The sequence below is a fragment of the Natrix helvetica genome, assembly GCF_964273705.1.
Source record: "Natrix helvetica genome assembly, chromosome: Z".
NCBI lineage: Eukaryota > Metazoa > Chordata > Lepidosauria > Squamata > Natricidae > Natrix > Natrix helvetica.
Genome location: NC_138554.1, coordinates 62,960,416 through 62,980,779, shown reverse-complemented (window position 1 = coordinate 62,980,779; position 20,364 = coordinate 62,960,416). Strand labels below are relative to the sequence as shown.

The following is a 20,364-nucleotide window of genomic DNA, read 5'->3' as shown; positions in this document are numbered from 1 at the left end:
GTGGTGGGTTCTTACCGGTTCGGCCAAACCGGTAATGGTTTGGTGACCTAGGTCACTGGAACCGGCAGTGACCCAGGCCTGCTACACTTCCGAACTGGTTCTCCGGCCAGTGCCATAGGTGCCACCATCTTGTTTTTCGCTTCTGCACATGTAAAACATTTTTTATTGCACTATTACACAGCGTGCATCAAGCATGCACCACTCACATCGTGCCCACGAGCGAATTGGCAGTAGTGCCTGCTGAAACCCACCCCTGACTGGCATCAACCTGAATTATGAAAGATTTAACCAGGTTGGGGAGTTTTAACATTGGCTCTGCTGCAAGTAAGCGTTTGAGCTTTTTCAAAGCAGCTTAGCACTCCATGGTGCACTTAGGAGGTTGACTGAGTTTGGGCTTGGAGCCCCCTTTTTAAAATATGTTCAATGCAATCCGGGTAAAACCAGGGATGAATTGCCTATAGAAATTCGCAAATCCAAGAAAGCGTAGCAATTCCTTCCTTGTGCAGGGAGCTGGTGGGTCCAGGTCTGTGCATACTTTTCTGGGTCCATTTCTATGCCGTCCTGGGAGATCAAATATCCCAAATAATCCAATTTAGTTTTGTGGAAATTGCACTTTGATAATTTGGTGTATAGCTGGGCCTTTTTGAGTTTCTCAAGCACTGCTTGTACTAACTTCACATGTTTTATCATAGTTTCAATATAAATCAAAATATCATCTAAGTATCTTTATAGAGATGCTCATGCAGCACTTCATTTATTAATTGCATGAATACCGCAAGGGCTCCTTGTAGGCTGAAAGGGAGCAGCTGAAATTGGAAGCAGCCTAGTGAACAATTAAATGCTGTCTTCCACACATCTCCCATTCTAATTCACACTCTGTAGTAGGGTTCCCTTAAGTCCAATTTTGTGAAAATGTTCCCTTTTGCCAAGTGGCCCAACATCCTTCATTAGTAGAAGTAAGTACGCATTATCCATGCAAATTGCATTGAATTTGCATGGATTTGCTTGGTGCCCCCCTCCCCCGGTAGTCCATGCATAATTTGAGTGAGTCATCTTTTTTCTCCTGGAATAACACAGGGTGGCCATTCACAACTTGGCTGGCTGGCTGAAGCGCCTGGCCAGATTTTTGTCCACAAATGCTCTGAGTTCTTCTAGTTCCTGGGATGTCATCGAGTACAGTTTGGGCTTTGGTAATTGACCAAATGAAAGCTTTTTTTACTTAAATGCAAGTAAAGATTGAATAACAATCTTTACAGGGAAGGTGAGTGGTCAAGAGAACGACTAGATGTTTTCTTTCCTTCTAAGCTTAATTCTTGCTAGCCACCAAATTCTATCATCATTGAGTTCTGTTCCTTCCAAGATGGTGATCGTAGTGGATGCAGAACTGAATCACAGGGAAAAAGGGATACCCAACTGGGTAAAGAAGGAATAGAAGGAGTGGAAGAGAATAAGAGAAAGCAGAAGGAGAGGGAGAGGAAAAATGAGAAAATTGAGAAGGCTGGGGGGAAAAGGCAAGTAATGAGAGGAACAAGTGGTGGGAAGTCAAATTCCCCACAAACATGGACAAAAGATAGAGGTGAGTGGCGAGAAACTGACATCTGGAAGACTGAGTGGGACAGTGAAAGAATCTGAATCAGCGGCAGAGCAAGGGTAGCACAAAGTGACCCAAGCGTTGGGGTGAGCGCCTGGAGTGAGAGCAGCTGGAGCAGCCCAACTGGAAATGAGCAACTGGAGGTAAGCACCTGAAGGTGCAGCAGAGCACAGAAAAACCTGAGAGTTGAATACTCCAAGAATACTCAGGGTGGTGCACAGCAGAGCAGTTCTCCAGAGAGCATGTGAGAACTCAGGTGACTGGAGTCCAGGCAGAGCAACTGAACAGGCAGAGTAAGGGCAGAAGTAGACAGTGGCAGATCCAGGATAAAACACAATCTGGCACACCCTAGGTGACCAGGCAGCGCCACAACCAGGCAGCAACACACCCAGCCAGACCCAGGCAATGGCAGGCCCAGGTGACCAGGTAGTGGTGAAGGCAAGCAGGCTGGGGGCTACCTGGCAGACCCAGGAGATGGGCAGCAGCAGACTCAAGCAGCAGCAGACCCAGGCAACTAGGTAGCAGTGGAAGACAGACAGGTAAACCCAGGCGACCAGGCAGCAGCAGAGGGCAAGCAGATGTACATAGCAATAGCAACAACTGAGTATAGCAGTAATGTGGAAGAAGCCATGTGATAAGCTAAAATAAGTATGACTACAACATTAACAAAGAAGATTAATATCTTCCATAAATTAATTAATTTTCATTCAATTTAAGAAAAGAAAGAGAAACAGTTTTTAAAATTCATTAAAAAAAGGGATTCAATTTTTAAATTTTCTAATTTTTAAAATTTGTATTGGTTTTTCAAATTATCAACTTTTTTATATATACAATTTATAAACTCTGTATGATTTTATTATATTTTCTATAAATATTAAAAATTCAGTTGGAGCTAAACAATCAATTTATAACCTATCCTTGGAAGAAACCATGTAGACAACTGGAGAAGTGTATCAATTAGAGAGAAAAAAGGGAGGCCAGTCTTTCCTAAGGAAAAAAAAGGTGTGGGTTGGTGATAGGAAATTCACTGCTCAAGGAACCTCAACCAGCAATTTGTAGACAGGACATTCAGTCTATGGAAGTTAGCTATTTCCCAGGAGCAACTATTAAAGATATGACTGAAAGGCTTACTAAGGTAATTAAACCTAGAGATTATTATCAGTTTCTCCTCTTCCGTGTCAGGACAAATGACATGGATTTGTTCCCAATAGACTCTGGGAACAATATCAAGAGACTACAAGTAGCTAGGCATGAAAGCCAAAGAAACATGGGCCAACGTGGGGTTTTCTTCTATACTCCCAACAAAAAATAGACACCCAATGAGGAAACACAGGACTTTTGAAGCAAACACTGACTCAGGGGATAGGGCTATCCACAGAATTTTGGATTCTTAGACCATGGACTACAATAGCAATAGCACTTAGACTTATATACCACTTCACAGTGCTTTACAGCCCTCTCTAAGCGATATACAGAGTCAGCATATTCCCCCCAACAATCTGGGTCCTCATTTTACCCACCTTGGAAGAATGGAAGGCTAAGTCAATCTTGAGCAGGGTGAGATTCGAACTGCCAAACTGCAGGCAGCTGGCAGTCAGCAGAAGTAGTCTGCAGTACTGCATTCTAACCACTGTGCCACCACAAAAATGCTTATAGAAAGGGATGGGCTACATCTAACAAGAGCCAGGAAGAATATATTTGGAAACCAAGCAGCTTGCCTTATCTGTAGAACTTTAAATTAAAACTGGATGAAGACAAATTTTTGGAAGCTAATTCAAAACACAAAGATTGCGGCAATTAACCAAAAGATAAAAAGGATGGGGGAACTCAGGAACAAAGCAGAAGAAGTAGAAGCCAAACATGGAGTTAGTCAAAATGAAATCCAAATACACAAGGGCAGATCTGATATTGTTGTCATTGCTGAAACTTTATCCCATTCATGAGATGAAACCGGGGTGAACTGCTACCGGTTTGGACCGGTTTGCTTGAACCGGTAGTAAAAAATGCTACCTGTTCGCCTGAATGGGTAGTAAAAAAATGTTACCGGTTCAGACGAACCAATAGTTCTGATGATCAGCTGTGTGACAATCAGCTGTACAGAGCGATTGATATTCGCTAGAAAGCAGGAAATCCTGCTTTTAGGAATCTAAATCGCATGGCACAGCTGTTCCTCCCCTCGCTGTTCACTTACCTTTGCAGACTCAGAAAAGGCTCCTTTTTCAGCGCTGTGTGGTAATGCCTGCATTTAGCATGCATGCGCATGAAGCGAATCAGTAGCAAAGCGAACTGGTAGCAGTCTTCAGAACATTTAATCCCTGGATGAAACCCATGAATGGAATATACAGCTAGAGGGATTTGAACTGTTCTGAAGAAAAAAACCTAATAAAAGAGAAGATAAAGTTGCCCTATGTGTAAGAAAATCTACACTTCTACAGAACTGCAAAGATGCAATGATGAAAACCATCTCAAATATATTTGTGTTAATATAAAAGGGGAAAATATTTATTTATTTATTTATTCAGTGGGTGGCATATCATACATGGACTACAATATAAGTTAACATTTAAATTAGTTTAGTAGAATCCAATAACATATAAAAGTCCAAAAGATAAATGCTCTAATATAAAAATCTATGCCAGTGATGGCTAATCTTTTCTGGACCAAGTGCCCAAAGTGCATGCCTGGAGCGCGCAAATGCATGCACGCCTAAACCCCACAAATGTAATGTGTGTGCAGCCCCTGCGCATGCGCCCTGCTCCCAAACATGTGTACACTCCTGCACTTGCATGCACCAGATGCCCATGTCCCCTGTGCATGCACGCACAGCCCCCCATATGCTTCAGCCCTGCGCATGTGTGCACTCCTTGAGCATGCGTGCACCCCTTCCACCCCATGCACATGTAGCCCCCCCCCCACATGCCCACCCTCACGCATGCATGGCAGAGACCAGAAGACCAGCTGGTTGGCGGGAGGTGTGCATGCATGCATGGTGGAGATGAACTGGGGTGACGGCTCGCGTGCCCACAGAGAGGGCACTGCGTGCCACCTGTGACACACATGCCATAGGTTCGCCATCATGGATCTATGCCATCTAACCATTGAAACCCAGAATTGTTTATATTTTAAAAAATCAGACACTAGATCAGTATATGTCCTCAGCTTACAGCTGGTCATGATATGATGTATAGCTTGACATTGGACCTTGCAATCAAGCAGAGGGGAGGATACTGTACCTCATTTATGACAGAGAGTCCTGTCATAAATGTAAGGTGCAAATCTGGATCTGAGTCTTCCTGCTGATAAATGAGGAAAGTCTATATGCAGCAGTAGAAGTGAGTTCATAATTTTTCTATATTCTCTAAGTAGTGCATTTTGCCTTCATAAAGTTGATGATGCTAAAAAAATTGGCTCAGAATAGGAAGCTAGCAAATAAGCTGATGTTTTAAAACAAATAGGAATGATTTTAATACATCCACTTATAATACTCATGGTGTTGAGTCTAGTGTTCAATTTACTAGTATGGCAACTGTTAAACCATACAGGGGTACAGTATTCTGCTGTGGAGAAGACTAACCCTAGCGCTGATGACCTGAGGTTGGCAGTTGAAGTTTTCCATTTAGTTCCATATAACTATGGAGTAGAGTATGTTATTCCTAATATTGATTTTTGCTGCTGTATTCTTTAGGTGTTTCTTGTAAGAGAGAGTCTGGTCCAATGTTACTCGAAGGTATTTTAGAGGGGGATCACAAGGGAGAAAGTTATTGCTTAAGTAGACTTTTAGGGCTTCATGTGCTAGTTTGTTGTTAAAGTGGAAGCATGTAAAATCTGTTTTGCTAGTGCTAGGAGTGAGCCTCCAATCAGTGAATTTCCCCCCCCAAGATTTTAAGATCTTTGGTCAGGAGGCTGCCAACCAGTTCTATGTATTTTTTTTGTACTGTTTTGGCCAAATCATCAGCATATCCAAATTCATTTCCCCTTGTTCCTGGCATATCTGATATGTATAAATTGAAAAGCATATTTGCCATTACAGAGCCTTGTGGGAGGCCATTGTTTAATCTTCTAACCTTATTTATGTTGTTCCCATTATTATCTGAAAGGACCTATCACTAAGCATGTTATTAATTAGTTGATATAGATTTTTGCAGGGGATTAGGAAAAAGGAAGGAATTATCATAGGTGTATACTGCAGATTACTCAACAAACACAAAATAGATGAACTATTGGCTAATTAGTTGCTTTGTGCAGAAAGCACACCATAATAGTAATGGGGGAGTTTAATTACCCTTGCATCAACTTGAGACAAACACTGCAAATAGTGGAAGATCAAACAAGTTTCTGACAAACCTAGCAGACCACCTTGTCTCCCAAACTGTAGAAAGGGAATTAGACAGTCAGCTATATTGGACTTTATTCTCACTAACAAAGATGAAATGATAGACGAAGCCTCAGGAGAAAGTGACCATGCAATATTGGAATTCAACATAATTCAACCTCAAGCAATGGAATAAAGTCAAACTAGAGTCTTGGACTTTAACAGACCTGATTTCATTAGTGCTTGAGAGGATCCCATGGATGAAATCCTTAAGGGGAAAACAATCCCAAAAAGAATCAGCATGGCTGCACAAAGAACTCTCTGCTAAATCAAAAAGGACAAGTATTAGAAGTGGGAAAAAGAGCACATAACTAAGGCAGAATATCAGCATATAGCCTGAGCCTGGAAAGATAAAGTCAGGAAAGCTAAGGCTCAGCCTTGAAATAAGACTTGCAAGAAAAATGAAAAAAAAAAAGATTCTTTCCACATACAGAAATAAGAAAAAATCAAGGAAACAATTAGTTCCCTAATGGGAAAAGATGCAAGGAGGTGATAGGTAGCAGAACGAAACTCATTCTATGCATCTGTCTTAACACAAAAGAAAAAAATAGTGCAACCTTTTAAAACAGTACCATAAAAGGCAGATTAGCAATAGTACTTAGAACATAGAACATCAGAGTTAGGAGGAACTTCGGAGGTTTTCTGGTCCAACCCCATGCTTAAGCAGGAGACTCATACCATTTCAGACAAACAATTGTCCAATATCTTCTTAAAAGCATCCAGTGATGGAACATTCACAACCTTTGAAGGCAAACTGTTCTGCTGGTTGATGATTCTCACTGTCAGGAAGTTTCTCCTTAGTTCTAAGTTGCTTCCCTCCTTGGTTAGTTTACATCCATTGCTTCTTGTCTTGCCTTCTGATGCTTTGCAAAATATGTTGACCCCCTCTTCTTTGTGGCAGCCTGTCAAATATTGGAACACTGCCCTTCTTTTTACTAGACTAGACACACTCAATTCATGCAACCATTCTTCATGTTTTAGCTTCCAGCCCCCTAATAATCTTTGTTGCTCTTCTCTGCATTCTTTCCAGAATTTCAACATATTATTTTTATCGTGGTGACCAAATCTGGATGCAGTATTCCAGTTCCAAGTGTCATCTTACCAAGGCATTATAAAGTAGTATTAACACTTCATGTGATCTTGATTCTATCACTCTGTTAATGTAGCCTAGGATTGCATTGACTTTTTGGTGTCTGCAGCACACTCCTGGTTCATACTGTATGTGATTGTCTATTATGACTCCAAGATCCATCTCATAGTTACTGCTACTGAGCAAGTTTGTAGTTTAATTTGTAGTTTTACATATGTTTTTTGTTTTTTGTAAAACTTCTATCCATTGAATTTCATTTTGTTACACAGAGCCCAGTGTTCAGGGTCTGTTGGGATCCATCTGGATCATGACCCTATCTCCTGGGGTGTTGGCAATTCATGCCAGCTTGGTGTAATCTGCAAATTTTATGAGTTCCCCTTCTATTCCCTCATTTGTTTACGAAGACATTGAAGAGTACAGTGCCTAAAATAGAATCTTGCGGTAGCCCACTGCTTACCTTTCTCCATGTAAATATAGTTCCATTAAGGACTACATATTGAATATGGTCTGTCAGCCACTAGATTGTAGTCTTCTTTGTCAAATGTTTACTGAAATCCAAGTATACTATATCCACAGCATTTTTGCTGGTCCACTAATTTAGTCACATTGTCAAATAATGAAATAAACTTTGTTTGGCATGATCTGTTTTTGACAAATCCCTGTTGGTATGATAGAAAATCCTGTTTTATTCTACAGGAATTCTGTTTTATTTCATATAAATGGTAGCAGAGGATTATTCTACAGCCATACGGAAATGAAAATCTTTTCTTTTCCTATATCTCTCAGGCATTCAACCATTTCCAAGGTATGCCTTACGTAACCCTGCATATCCTCATCTTTAATCACCTTGGTTTGATATAGCTTTCTAATCAAATACAATTTATTGCTGAGATAAGCTTTCTCATACACCTTTTATAATCCTTCCCTCATTTCTTTAGCAGTTTCACATTAACCTACATGTATGAGTTGATAATCTTCTATGCTAAGCGAAATTTTGTTCTGAGTTTTCTGATCTTTCTCTGTCCACTCATCTGAAAGGTATTCTGGTCTAGCTTCATTTATACTGTTGGAAGAAATTTCCCTGGTTCATTCCGAGCTGGGAAGCAGTCACTGATGCTGAGAAGAAATAGACATGGAAGTTTGTGTGGTTTGATTAGCTTTTCTGTGTGCCTTTGTTAAGGTGATTGCTCTGAATTCTGTCTTCCTGCCTTAGTGGATTAATCCTGTTCCTGGGGCTTGTGAATTAAATTGATAATGAAGTTGTTTTGGCTGAAGAACTAAGAGAGTGAAACACTGAAATCCTTTTTTTGAATAGTGCAGCTCTTGGAACTTGAATGGAAAATATCAGGCAAAGCAACAGAAACTGAATGAAACAAATCTCCCTCTTTGAACAAGTTTTTTTCTTTTTTTTAAAGCTCTTTTTTTGCTGCTGCTCTGTGAACTCTGGGATACAAACATCTATTGGTTGTATTTTGAGGGGTTTGGGGGCCCGATTTGGATTACAAATTATTATTTTACTGGTTCCTTTTCCTGTGATAATTTGGATTAGGGTTTGAAGAACCTGAAGAAAAGAAGAACTTTAAAGAAGGACATATAAATGGATAAGATTCGAATTTGGATTATAAATTTTTCCTCCCTTGGTGGATTACAAATATTAAGACACTACAACAAGAGGAAAACAACATCAGCAACATCCTCAGCAGCATCATCTACAACTTCTAGCCCTGCAGGCCAGAGAACACTGGTTGCTATGATTCAAGAAGAGAAGACCAATGAAATGCAAGCAGAGTTGAAGACCATGATACAAGCTCTTCACGAGAATATGAAGGAAAGAATAGGGAAAGTAGATGAGAAAATAGAGAAGGAAAAAAACTAGAGAATTTTCAACAAATAATGGAGAAAAGTAAACAACACATACAAAAAGTAGAAGAGAAAGCTGAGCTAACAGAAAAAAGAGTGGGAGAGCTTGACTCACAGCAGCAGACCAAAATAAAGAAAAAACCCACTGAAATACCTCATGCTGCCCACAATTGCTTCCACCCACCCACCCACCGAACCTGCTGCTTTGGGTCACTTATCTTGTGAAGATTTAGCAAGCAGTCTCCTCTCCAGCCTCTCAGCCACTTCCGCCCTTCTGCAGTTTCGTTCAAGTCTCTGCAGGTCTCACCTGGCACATTGCCAGCTGAAATGCAGCTTCTGAGGGGCAAATCCATCCCTCCGCTGCTACATTCGGGCCTCCACTGGGGCCTCCCCCTGCCTATTGCAAGCCAAATGGAGTTTCTGAATGGCGAATCCACCCATCTAACTCTTGGTTCAAGCCTCTGTGGGCCTCCCCTGGCCCATTGCATGCCAATATAGAACTTCTGATGGGCAGATCCACTCCATTTTGGCCTGCAATAGGCCAGCCTCTGGAGGTCCAAACAGAGCATCGGAGGGGTGAATGTACCCCTCAAAAGCTCAATTTTGGCAGCAACATTCAGGGCAAATGCTGCATAGTCTCTGGGGTTATTTGTAAGGGCAAATTACTGTGGTGCTGCAAGATTCGTAGTTTCAGGACTTGTTCACAAATGCTAGGGGGTGCTTATTGTGTAACTTTGAATGTTTGCTATGGGAACGCTTGTAACCTGAGGATTATCTGTACTTTTAAAATTAATTTTGTTCCATTTTTTTTATCCCTTATATATGAGCCATGGTGGCGCAGTGATTACTGCAGGCTACTTCTGCTGCCTGCCAGCTGACTGCAATTTGGCAGTTCAAATCTCACCAAGCTCAGGGTTGACTCAGTCTTCCATCCTTCCAAGGTCAGTAAAATGAGGACCTAAATTGTTGGGGCAATATGCTAACTCTGTAAACCACTTAGAGAGGACTGTAAAGCAATGTAAAGTGGTATGTACTGTATTTTTTGGAGTGTAAGACACACTTCCACCCCTAAAAGAGGGTGAAAATTGGTTGGATCTTATACACCAAATGCCCACTCATTGGGCCCCACCCTTTGTCCTGTGCCTCCCAACAATGTGCCTCCTTGCAGCATACAGCAAACAGCCTGTTTCAGTTTCAGCACAGCCTGATTAGCACAAGCAGCTGATTGTCGGTTGGATCAATCTTTGACCATTAGCTGTTTCAGGCTTCAGGGATTGCCATTGCCTATTGCCCCCTCTGTGCACCCCATTTTCAGCCTCCACATACCCCCGTTTTTGCCCATTCTGATCCCAGCCTCCTGGAATGGCGGAAGCCAAAAACAGGGCACACAGAAGCTAAAAATGGGATACAGGAGCGAAAAATGGGGCACTCGGAGGCGGCAATAGGCTATGGCAATCCCTGCAGCCTGAAACAGCTGGTCATCAGGTGGCCAATCCAATTGATAATCAGCTGCTTGTGCTAATCAGACTGTGCTGTGCTGAAGCTGAAATGGGCTGTTTGCTGCAAGGAAGCAAAGGCAGATTTTTTTTCTTGTGCTAATCAGGCTGTGCTGAAACTGAAACAGGCTGTTTGCTGCAAGGAAACAAATTGCTGGGAGGCAGTGGTAGATTTTTTTTCTTGTTGTCCATCCCAAAAGCTAGGTGCGTCTTATACGTTGGAGCATCTTATACTTTGAAAAATATGGTAAGTGTAAGTGCTATTGCTATAATGTATTTGTTTCATGTGTATTAAAGATGAACAATTACCATTTGGGGGAAGAATAAGAATGCAATTGTATATTTTATTTAGAAGCAAAAAAGGCAAACTCTTGTGGGAGAGAATTAGGTCAATGTGATAAACTGTTTTTGATTTGTATGAGAAGAAAGAAATATACTCTTTTCCAAATATTGGGAAAGGGTAAGGACAGGAGAACCAGAAGTTTTACCCAAAAAATTCTGAAAGCTGTGATGTGTTAAGGGTTGGGGATTCTATTAGAGATAGTTTGCTGCACAGAAACATTTAATTCCCAAGGCTTTCCCAAACGGAAGGAATAAGGAGGGCATGGCTGAGAGAGATCAAAGAACAAAAAGCAGGTTACGATGCACAGTCAATAAAACATATCAATGCAGCTAACAATCGTTCTGTTCATTAACAAGATACAAGCCATCTTAAATTCTCACTCAGTCATGGTTTGGGATAACTTGTTTCTCAACCCAATCTAGTTTAGAGCTTTTGAGGATAAAATACAAAGAAAGGGCCAAAATAGGTTAAAAAAATGAAAATAGAAATAAATGAATGGATTATTTTAAACATAAAATGAATAAATAAGAGATGAATAAATCTGATAAATACTTAGCTAGTTTTGAGTGGATTTCTGTCTCCCTCCCTGCATATAGACATTCTATATTATTGGCCTGGCATGGAAGCTGCAAGGGATTTCCGATTATTTAGTTAAAGTCAGCATTCCTCCAAAGCAGCGATACCTATGACTAAATTCCAAAGATCCTCTTCATTATTTAACTAAATAATGGTGTAAAACAAACTGAAATTTCTAATTTAGGATTATATGGAATATTTATAAGAAAGAAAAACAGCATTTGTAAAATTGTATTATTACAAAAAATCATTTTGGAGATAGAGAACTGGAAGTGTACATGTTGAATTTATTCCCTGAAGCAAACATTAAATCATAATATTTAGCAAGATATAATAAAATATTAATGTATGATATTTTTTGCAGTGTCACTTCCGGCTCATATATGCTAAAATGGCAAATCATGAAATGCTGAGTAGAAATATTCCAGAGCACAGTATATTTTGTTGTTGTTATCTGGAGACCACTACAGAGCTTTAGAACAGCTGAAATCAATTCCACAGCAAGAAGAAATAAACAATGAAGACACTTCCCAGAATTTGTTTTTATAAAAAGCGTTTCCTGAATATTAATTCTATGTAGCTAAGATAAATGGTACAAGAGGCCATTCAACAGAGACTGTTAAAATACATAGTGTTTCCCTTAAATACTATTTGGTGTAATAAATGTCAGGAATGTATACTGTATATTGATTTGGAATCAACATGAGCAGAAAATTGAGAATTCAGTTTCCGGTGATTTAAAACAAGTAGAGGTTTTATCTTAGGTTACCATAAAACCAGCATCTGGATCACCCATTTTACTTTATTCATTTGATTCAACAACTTCCTGTTGAGGAGACAAAGTCATAGACATATCTACAAGGATAACAGAGCCTCTTGTCAGCTTTATGTAAAAAAGCACTACTTTTCCAATTCAGAATTCTAGTCATAAAAATATAAAATCCATTTTAAAAAAGTGTCTGTGTTTCTTCATTCCCACCTCCTCAGCAACCCATGATTCCTACATGGAACAGTTTTCTATACCATATTCTATTATACATATTCTATTATATATTAGAATATACCTATATACATCTATATATTGTATAATATAAATATAATATATATATACAAAATTGGCTTCTCAAGTTGTGTGTGTATGAATGATTGAAATACGAAATATTTGAGTGGTTAAATTTTGCCTCATTAACCTTTCTTGACATGGTTGTTTAACAAATCACTGCAGTTGTTTAGTAACATGATTGTCAACTTAATATTAGTGTCCCCATAGACTTTGCTTGTCAGAAGATTACAAAAGGTGATCACATGATTTTGGGATACTGCAATCTTCATAAAAATGTCAGTTGCCAAGCCCTTGAATTTTGATAACATGACCTTAGGGATAGTGCAATGGTAATTAAAAATGAAAAACAATCACTTTGAACAATCACTAAATGAACTGTAAGTCAAAGACAACCTGTACGCTTTTAAAATCAATACCTACTTAATCTGTGTAACTTTGCTAATAGAAGTATGTGTTAAGTAACTACTCCAAGATACTTTCTCATATGTAGGAACAATAAATCTGATTCAGCATCTGTATCTAACTATGTAGTTAAATTTTGTTTCTACGTGTTGTGAACTTCAGGCAAATAGTGATTCAATTAATTGTAGTTTATTGTGTATACAAACATTAGTGAGTTTTGTTTTCATTAGGGAGAATGTGGCTGTATTGCAAACGTGTTTTGGACTCTATTCATTGTCTATATAATTGAAACTTTTACCATGACGATTGTTTTAAAGTCATTATTTTATATTAGTTAGCATTTACAGAACATGGTGTGTATGCTGATGCCTTATTTAAATTATTTTCTCATTTTTGCTTAATCATAATCAACATGCCATCCTCTTTTCTTTTCTCGACGTACTTAAAACTATTACTGTTTACAGTGAATACCAAACAACCTATGATTTTACACTGAAATAAAAATTCAAGATTAATTAATACATCATGATTTATTGGGAGCAACTATAGGCATATGGAATTTTTCTACAGCAATATTTAGATACATTTTTAATAAGAAATCCATCATTTGATTACACATTATACAATAGACAAGGCACTAAAATGTACACCTACTATTAATTTTCATTATGGATTTTTTTGGAGTCTCTTTTGATGAAAAAATAAATATTACTGAACAAATCCTTCATCAAAAAAAATGTTATCATGAAACCAAGATATATAACAAGGTTCCCCTTATTCTTTAAATATTTATATATAAAGCATAAGGTTCTGGTTCTAGAGACCAAATAGGGCAACAATTAATATTTGGACATAATAGCAATTTTCCATTTTTTTCAATTATATAAGTTTGAAAATAATTCTGTGAAAAGCAGAAACAGCTTTGGTACTAATTTGAAGAGGTACCGGTACATATGAGGATATTTGAAATGGTTTCTTACAATTTGAAGAGATTTCAAAAAGGCTCTGTAATATGCATTTGTTCAGTGGATAGATCCAATGCAAGTTAGAATTATTTGAATGAAGTAGACAGATTGATTGGTAGTGTCAACTCATTATCAAATTTGGAACAAAATGACTAAATTTAGAAGGTTTTTATCAAAGCCAGTTAATTTTTTTCAGTACCCAGGAAATAAATGATGGAGCTGTCCTATTTGCACCAATATTGAAGCTACACAACAAATGTCTTGGTTAAATGTTGTATCATACATAATGCTAAACCATAAATTCTGGTGTATAAGACAATGGCTAAGCCAAACTGAACAAACCACATTTTAAACTAGCATGGTAAGTGTCACCAGCCATAAACTTACACAACTAGAACGGAGATTATGGTAGCAGAAACAGGTACTCAACAAATTGTTATTTATGTCTTATCTTCATGATATTGCTACTTCAAGGTTCTCTTTGCCCATGCTAATATTTGACATTTATAAACTTTAATGATAGCTTGTGACAGAAATCAAGACATAGCATAATGAGAATAATGCTATTATGGAACATTCACTAGAAATTGAATATAAAATGAACAAAGATCTGAACAACTGGTGACCCATTAAGCCAAACATACTGCAAGAGTGCTAGTCACTGCATTTAGCTTGCTGGTTCACAACTTGTGCAGTTTGAGATGTAATTCATCTATAATGTTAGCCTGCTCTGAAATATGCAGAGGCTTGAACTGAAACTATGAATCAGAACATCTATACAGATTAAATATCAGTAGTGCAAAGAGATCTCTTAGAAGTTTAAAAACTGTTAAACATAGTTATTAAACAAATATCCATACAACTTTACCTTCATGAATGAAATTGGATAGAACAAATTGAGCCAGATATTTAGCCACTTTGCTAAGATATTTAGCATATTTCCAATGGAATCACAAAAAAATGTTAACTTCAACAAGACTCACTCAAAATTAAAAATTACATTTCATTTTTTGTATTAAACAGTGGTTTACATAACCTTTGAAAAATCCCAATTTGCTCATCCCCCTGAGTAATGGAATCTCTTTGGATTTTGTCTTTATAATATTAATTCCAGATATGATAGAATTAAATAATTGCATGCCTTACTTTCTCTTTCATTTTCAGCCATGTCTTAATATAGATGATTCTTTGGGTTTTTTCCCATTTATTTGGTTTTTAAAAATAATTCCCTTATTTTTATTTAGTTTGGTTTATTTAAAAGTAGTAAATTAAAAAAAAACCTGATCATAATCCCATTCAATAAGAACAGTCTATAGATAGCTTGGAAAAGACTTTCCCCCAATATTCAACTATTAAAAATAAACAAACACAAGTTTGGAACAAACTAAAATTCAAAGACATGATTAATGTTTTATTCAAATTAGGCCATTGAAAAATGCTACTAAACTGACCGAAAAAAGCACACAATTATTTGGAAATACATAAATAATTAAATGACACTAATTTGTTGTGTAAGATTATGATTTCATTAATTTTTAGTTTGCTTTTTTTATAGGTAAATGTAAACTTATAATATATAAAAATTAATTCCTTCTTCTTTATAATACCGGAGAAAAAATAATCAGGTCTTAGTATGTTGTATGCTCCAAGAAAAGTAACAAATATGATATCTAAAACATAATGCAATAGTCACTGAAGCTGTAAATATAACTTTTACTGTATGTGACGTGTTAAATGCAGTGAAATCTCTTATCCAGAATTTTCTGCTATCAGTTGGATAATGTCCAACAATTAGAAAAAAATAAATGTATGCTATGGAAATATATAGTATATTCATACCAGTAACAAAATTTAATTTACTTTGAACTATAGTTTTCACTGATTTTTTTAATAATAGATTTATATTAAAATGAAGTTAGTTGATTTAAAAACTCAGACAGTTTTTGCCTCTTAGTCTAAGCCAAAACCAAAAAATTCAAAAAAATACATTATTTTGGTTTTACCCATTTTGTTCTACAAAGGATGAGACTCCACTGCTTTAACTAAATTCAACGCACAAGCTAGTCAACAAGCAAATATTTAAATTCTGGGTTCAGATTGTTTACAGCGTTTATTACAACCTTTCCTGTAAACCTGGGTAAGAAAACAGTGTCCTTTTGTTAATTTAGAACTACCCAAAAGGTGAATCTAATAAGTAATTAAAAAAATATGTTAGGGTGGTTGTATAGCTATGAGGTTGTTCCTTCAGTAACGAGCTGTGCCTCCCCCTTGTCTTATTGGGAGCTTTCTATGAATAATAACTTTTGCCTATTTATTCAGATATTTAAAAGATTTGGTAATGTTCTTAATAAGCTTCAAGTCCGTGACCAGCAGAAATGCATGGAGTGAAAAAAAAAGTTTCTAGAAATCTCCAGAAGGAAAACACTTCAGAATTGTTGGAAACCCAATGAACACAACAGAATTCCTACACTGAAAAAAGGCTACTCCCTATCATCTCTGCTGATTAGTCTGAAATAATAATGCTACATCTGAATTGTGGACATTCCAGGCTACTGGCTATTTTAAATATAGAATAGTTTTCTTTCTATTTTGTATTATATTTGTTTCCTTAAACTCTTTTTAATCGGTTCAAAGGTAAAAGCTCTACAAGGGTTGCTTCAAACATTGTGTGCCTCTAAACATGTATCCAGTAATGTGTGTGTACATAGTAGGAGGAAGCCACAAACATTCACAAGCAGTACTTGCATAAAATTAATAAATTGCAAACTCTATATGCATTTACTTTGGATAAAACATTCATAGGACGAGGCTGCAAATAGAAGTGGGCTATTTCTTTTTACTGCAGGCCAGATGCTATTGTGAGTTTTACCAGCTAGTGGGCTGATTGTGCCATGCAGTGCAAATCAAAGGCAATAGAACTGAAGACAAAAAGGGGGGAACACACATTTCTAGTATTCCACAATTATAACTATGACTGAACAGACAGACTTCCAATCAGACAGCTGTTGGAAATCTGAATTCCTTTTCTTGTACAGCAATTGCTATATTATCACCCTTTTCACCTTACTTGCTAATTCAACCGAGTCACTCTTCAAGTCTTAGTAAATGTACCTTAAGATACATTCATCAAATAATTAATTGAAAAATTCAGCTACAAAAATAAAATAATATAAACTGCCCAATAGGATTGAGCTGGCTACCATGGAAAAAAGAGTGGGTTTATTGGGCATACATGGAAATTCCATTAAAAAGTTACATCAACATTTTGCCTCCAAAAATATGGAGATTTCTTTGTTGTTTTATTAAATGAAAACCTACCTAAACCCTACGTTAGGTATTTATTGACATTTGTTCATAGCCAACAATTACACTGTCATTCTAAATACAGGAATTGAACCTAATTCTCAAACTATTTTCCAATGATCAAGTTACTTCAGTCTAATGAACCACCAGCTGCTGCAAGTACTAGGGTGAATTAGGGAATGGCCTGTTAAAAGATGATACAGGCCATTCTTTTGTAACAGTCTGAAGTTTTCTTTCCCAGTACATTTTTTTTTTGTTTAACACTTCCATCTTGATTCTGTGTTCTTCTTCAGCCATTTCACATTCCCTTTCTATCTGCTGAATTTTTGCCACATGCACTTCATTCATTTGGATCAGCTGCAGTTGTAAAATAGACATTTGCTGATGGTGTTCCTCTTCATGCATTTTTTTCAAATCACTTTCTTGAGCAGCTTTATTTCTGAAGTTTTTATTTCCAGTTACTCTGACTGCTGAACAGGAAGGCTCAGACTGTGAGGTACCTTCACATACCTGGAAATGTACAAGTCCTTTTTCTTCATCACATGATTCTTTGTTAATAACACTGAAAGTTTCTGGGAAAATACAAGAAACAGTTAAAAACTTTATCAGTTCTTTTTAAAGAATTCTCCCTATTGTAAGATCTATTTCACCTTGTGGAACGAAAGTATCTGAAATGTACCTGGATTCCCGTTATCAGCATGACATTTACTGAATGCCTTGGCAAATCACAAACAGCTGTACTATTTCATCTAGTGATTTGTTATGAAGAAAAAGCATTTTATAGGGAGGTTATAAGATTTCAATGTTAGAAATAAAGTGACACTGTATAACTAAAAACATTCCTGTAATCTTCCATGAACATTCAGGATACACTAAATAGCAAAATTGTCTACAGCAGGAATTACAAACATATTTTAGGGTGGGCACCCCTCTTCCCCAAAATGCTAAAGGCAATTGGAAAGAAAGATTGTTGTTGATATATGTATGTGCATATAATTTTCACTTCTGAAAATGTTTCACTTCTGGTACATTGTGTAAATATTTCCTACTTTACCTCAGTTCCGAGCTTGGGAATAAGGCTGAAGTTCATCTGGTTTATTGAAAGAGGAAATATCCATAAATTTAAACTTAGGTCTGGATTCAAGAAGTTGTCAGTTTTGTAATACTATACGTCCTAGGCACTTTGAACTTAATGGACTGCAAGAGGAAGGTATAGGAAATTTGTCCTAGCTTCTCTTTTTGTTTGTAGAACTATAGGTAAGTACTTTTTTCCATTTATGACAAGGAGAAAAACTACCCATTCCAAAATGCTCCACTTCAGATAATTAAACATTAAAGATATTTCAATTGTTTGTAAGATACATTTACATAAAGTGATCACTGTGATTTTCAAAGGTGTATTTTTTTTGGAGGGGGGGGGAAGGCTTTTTTACCATTATAAATTGTTTAATTGTAGTATGCTTTCTATAACTTCTTAATAAAACAAAATACTGCTAAAACATTATACAAATTTGTACCTAATCATATTTAAAATAGTACTCTTTGTACAGAAGATTATTATTAATAATTTAAAAATCTAATTGGGAATTAAATATATGACATCAAAAGATGTTAAATTTTTAAAACCAAAACTTTAAAAAATTAATAAGAAATTAAAGGGGTTATCCTTCCCAGCTCCTAAAGACTTGCCAGAAATGTAGTATAAAACCTTAAAAAGCTTGATATAGTTAAAATACAAATAGAAATTCCAAATCCCCACTTGCATAAGGAAAGCTTAGTGAATCCTGGTTTCACCCTTGTGTCTGCTCCAATACCAGCCATAGCAAAGCATAGGTTGCAATCTGCCTTCTGCAGTTTGTAGAATTCCTATCTCTATGTTCAGGAAGGACTCCACTGTCAACGATTTTCTCTCTGTTTTACTTTGAGATAAAAACATGGTGATGATGCAATAGCTAAGACACAGTTCAGGACTGATCTTGCTGTTACTGCAGCTACAGCAGTGAATTATGTCTCACTAATTATACAGTGAATTGTACATGTGATTTGCTTACACTTTGAAACTGATGTCATTATACAGATACCAGTGGATAAATGCAGTGCAAATATCCTATCTATTTTTGAAATAGAAAAAAAAGATTAATGCAGGTCACTAGATTATGACTGTACCTTGATTGGAAGTTTCAGGCTGATACTCAGAATCTTCTTCTGGTGGAGTTTGTAAAAAATATACTTGGTCTGGTATCATGTTGGTGATCTTCTCTTTTCCTAGGATGTGATTACTTATAAGTGGACTAATGCATCTTTTTACCTTATCTCTTCTTTCATGTGCCATTATTTTCTTTGTCCGAGCCTTGATGTTCTCCCAACATTTTTTCAACTGCTTGAAATCTCGGAGTGATACATTTGGTTGGGAATTATATTCATGGGCAAGGGCCTGCCAGGTCCGTTGTTTCAATGCAATAGTCCTTGCATCACTCTTTTTACACTCAAGTACATACTTATATTTCTCAACTAATGCCAGCAGCACACTCTTCTCCACTTCAGAAAAGTATTTGGCAGGCTTTATTACTTCACTGTTTTGCATTTTCTGTCAATTCTCTGGGATATCAAAGCAAGCTGAAATTCAATAGGAATGCTTTAGATTTGTAAATATGAACATTAAAAAGTCATAAAATGTAATTTTCACATATCCATAAGAAATACACACACATATATATGACTCAGCCAATTTGTATAATCATTAACTGGTGAGTTCAAAGAAAATTTGGTGTAATTTCAAATGATTTATAACTTACTACCACTGCAAGATATTGTCATAGTCACTTGCTTTGTTATTTTAAAATACATGGAAAATAAAACAGCTCAGTTCCAGTTAGCACAAAAATGGCATGCCCATGTTCAGAGGCAAGGCAATATACATAGCTCTGAATACTAGCAAAGGATGGCCATTGTTCTTTATGTCCTAATTACAAGCTTCCGAAGGGCATCTAGTGAACAACCATTACAGACAGAAATATGTATTAAAAGATCTTTTAGACTAAACTGCTTTTCTAAAAAAACAAAATTAAAATACCAGCTATCAGATAATTGTGGAATATGGTTCAATATTTCTCTTATACTTTATTTTGGAAAAGATACAAATTCTATTACAGAATAGAATATTCTAAAGAAATAGTATATTTACATTTCATCATTTGAGCGAATTCTTAGAATGTATTTTTAAAAAGGATACATGAAATTATGAAGCAACCTGAATATTCTGCTAGTCATAATTTTTTAATTTCATTCAAAGGAATTTACTAT

The 20,364-nt window shown here is 36.8% G+C and overlaps 2 protein-coding genes across 5 annotated transcripts in view; one reads left to right on the top strand and one right to left on the bottom strand.

Annotated features, from left to right (window-relative positions):
• PDCD6 (programmed cell death 6) overlaps positions 1-20,364 on the top strand; it is a 73,149-nt gene that overhangs the window by 34,392 nt on the left and 18,393 nt on the right. The window lies entirely within an intron of this gene.
• MSANTD3 (Myb/SANT DNA binding domain containing 3) overlaps positions 10,609-20,364 on the bottom strand; it is a 38,718-nt gene continuing 28,962 nt past the window's right edge. For all 4 annotated transcript variants that reach the window (XM_081971045.1, XM_081971043.1, XM_081971046.1 and 1 more), the window contains 2 exons: positions 19,228-19,677; positions 10,609-17,633 (listed from right to left, as the gene is read on the bottom strand). In XM_081971045.1, the coding sequence (XP_081827171.1) occupies positions 17,224-17,633; positions 19,228-19,645 (828 nt within the window). In that variant the 5' untranslated portion in view covers positions 19,646-19,677 and the 3' untranslated portion in view covers positions 10,609-17,223. The remainder of the gene's footprint in view (positions 17,634-19,227; positions 19,678-20,364) is intronic.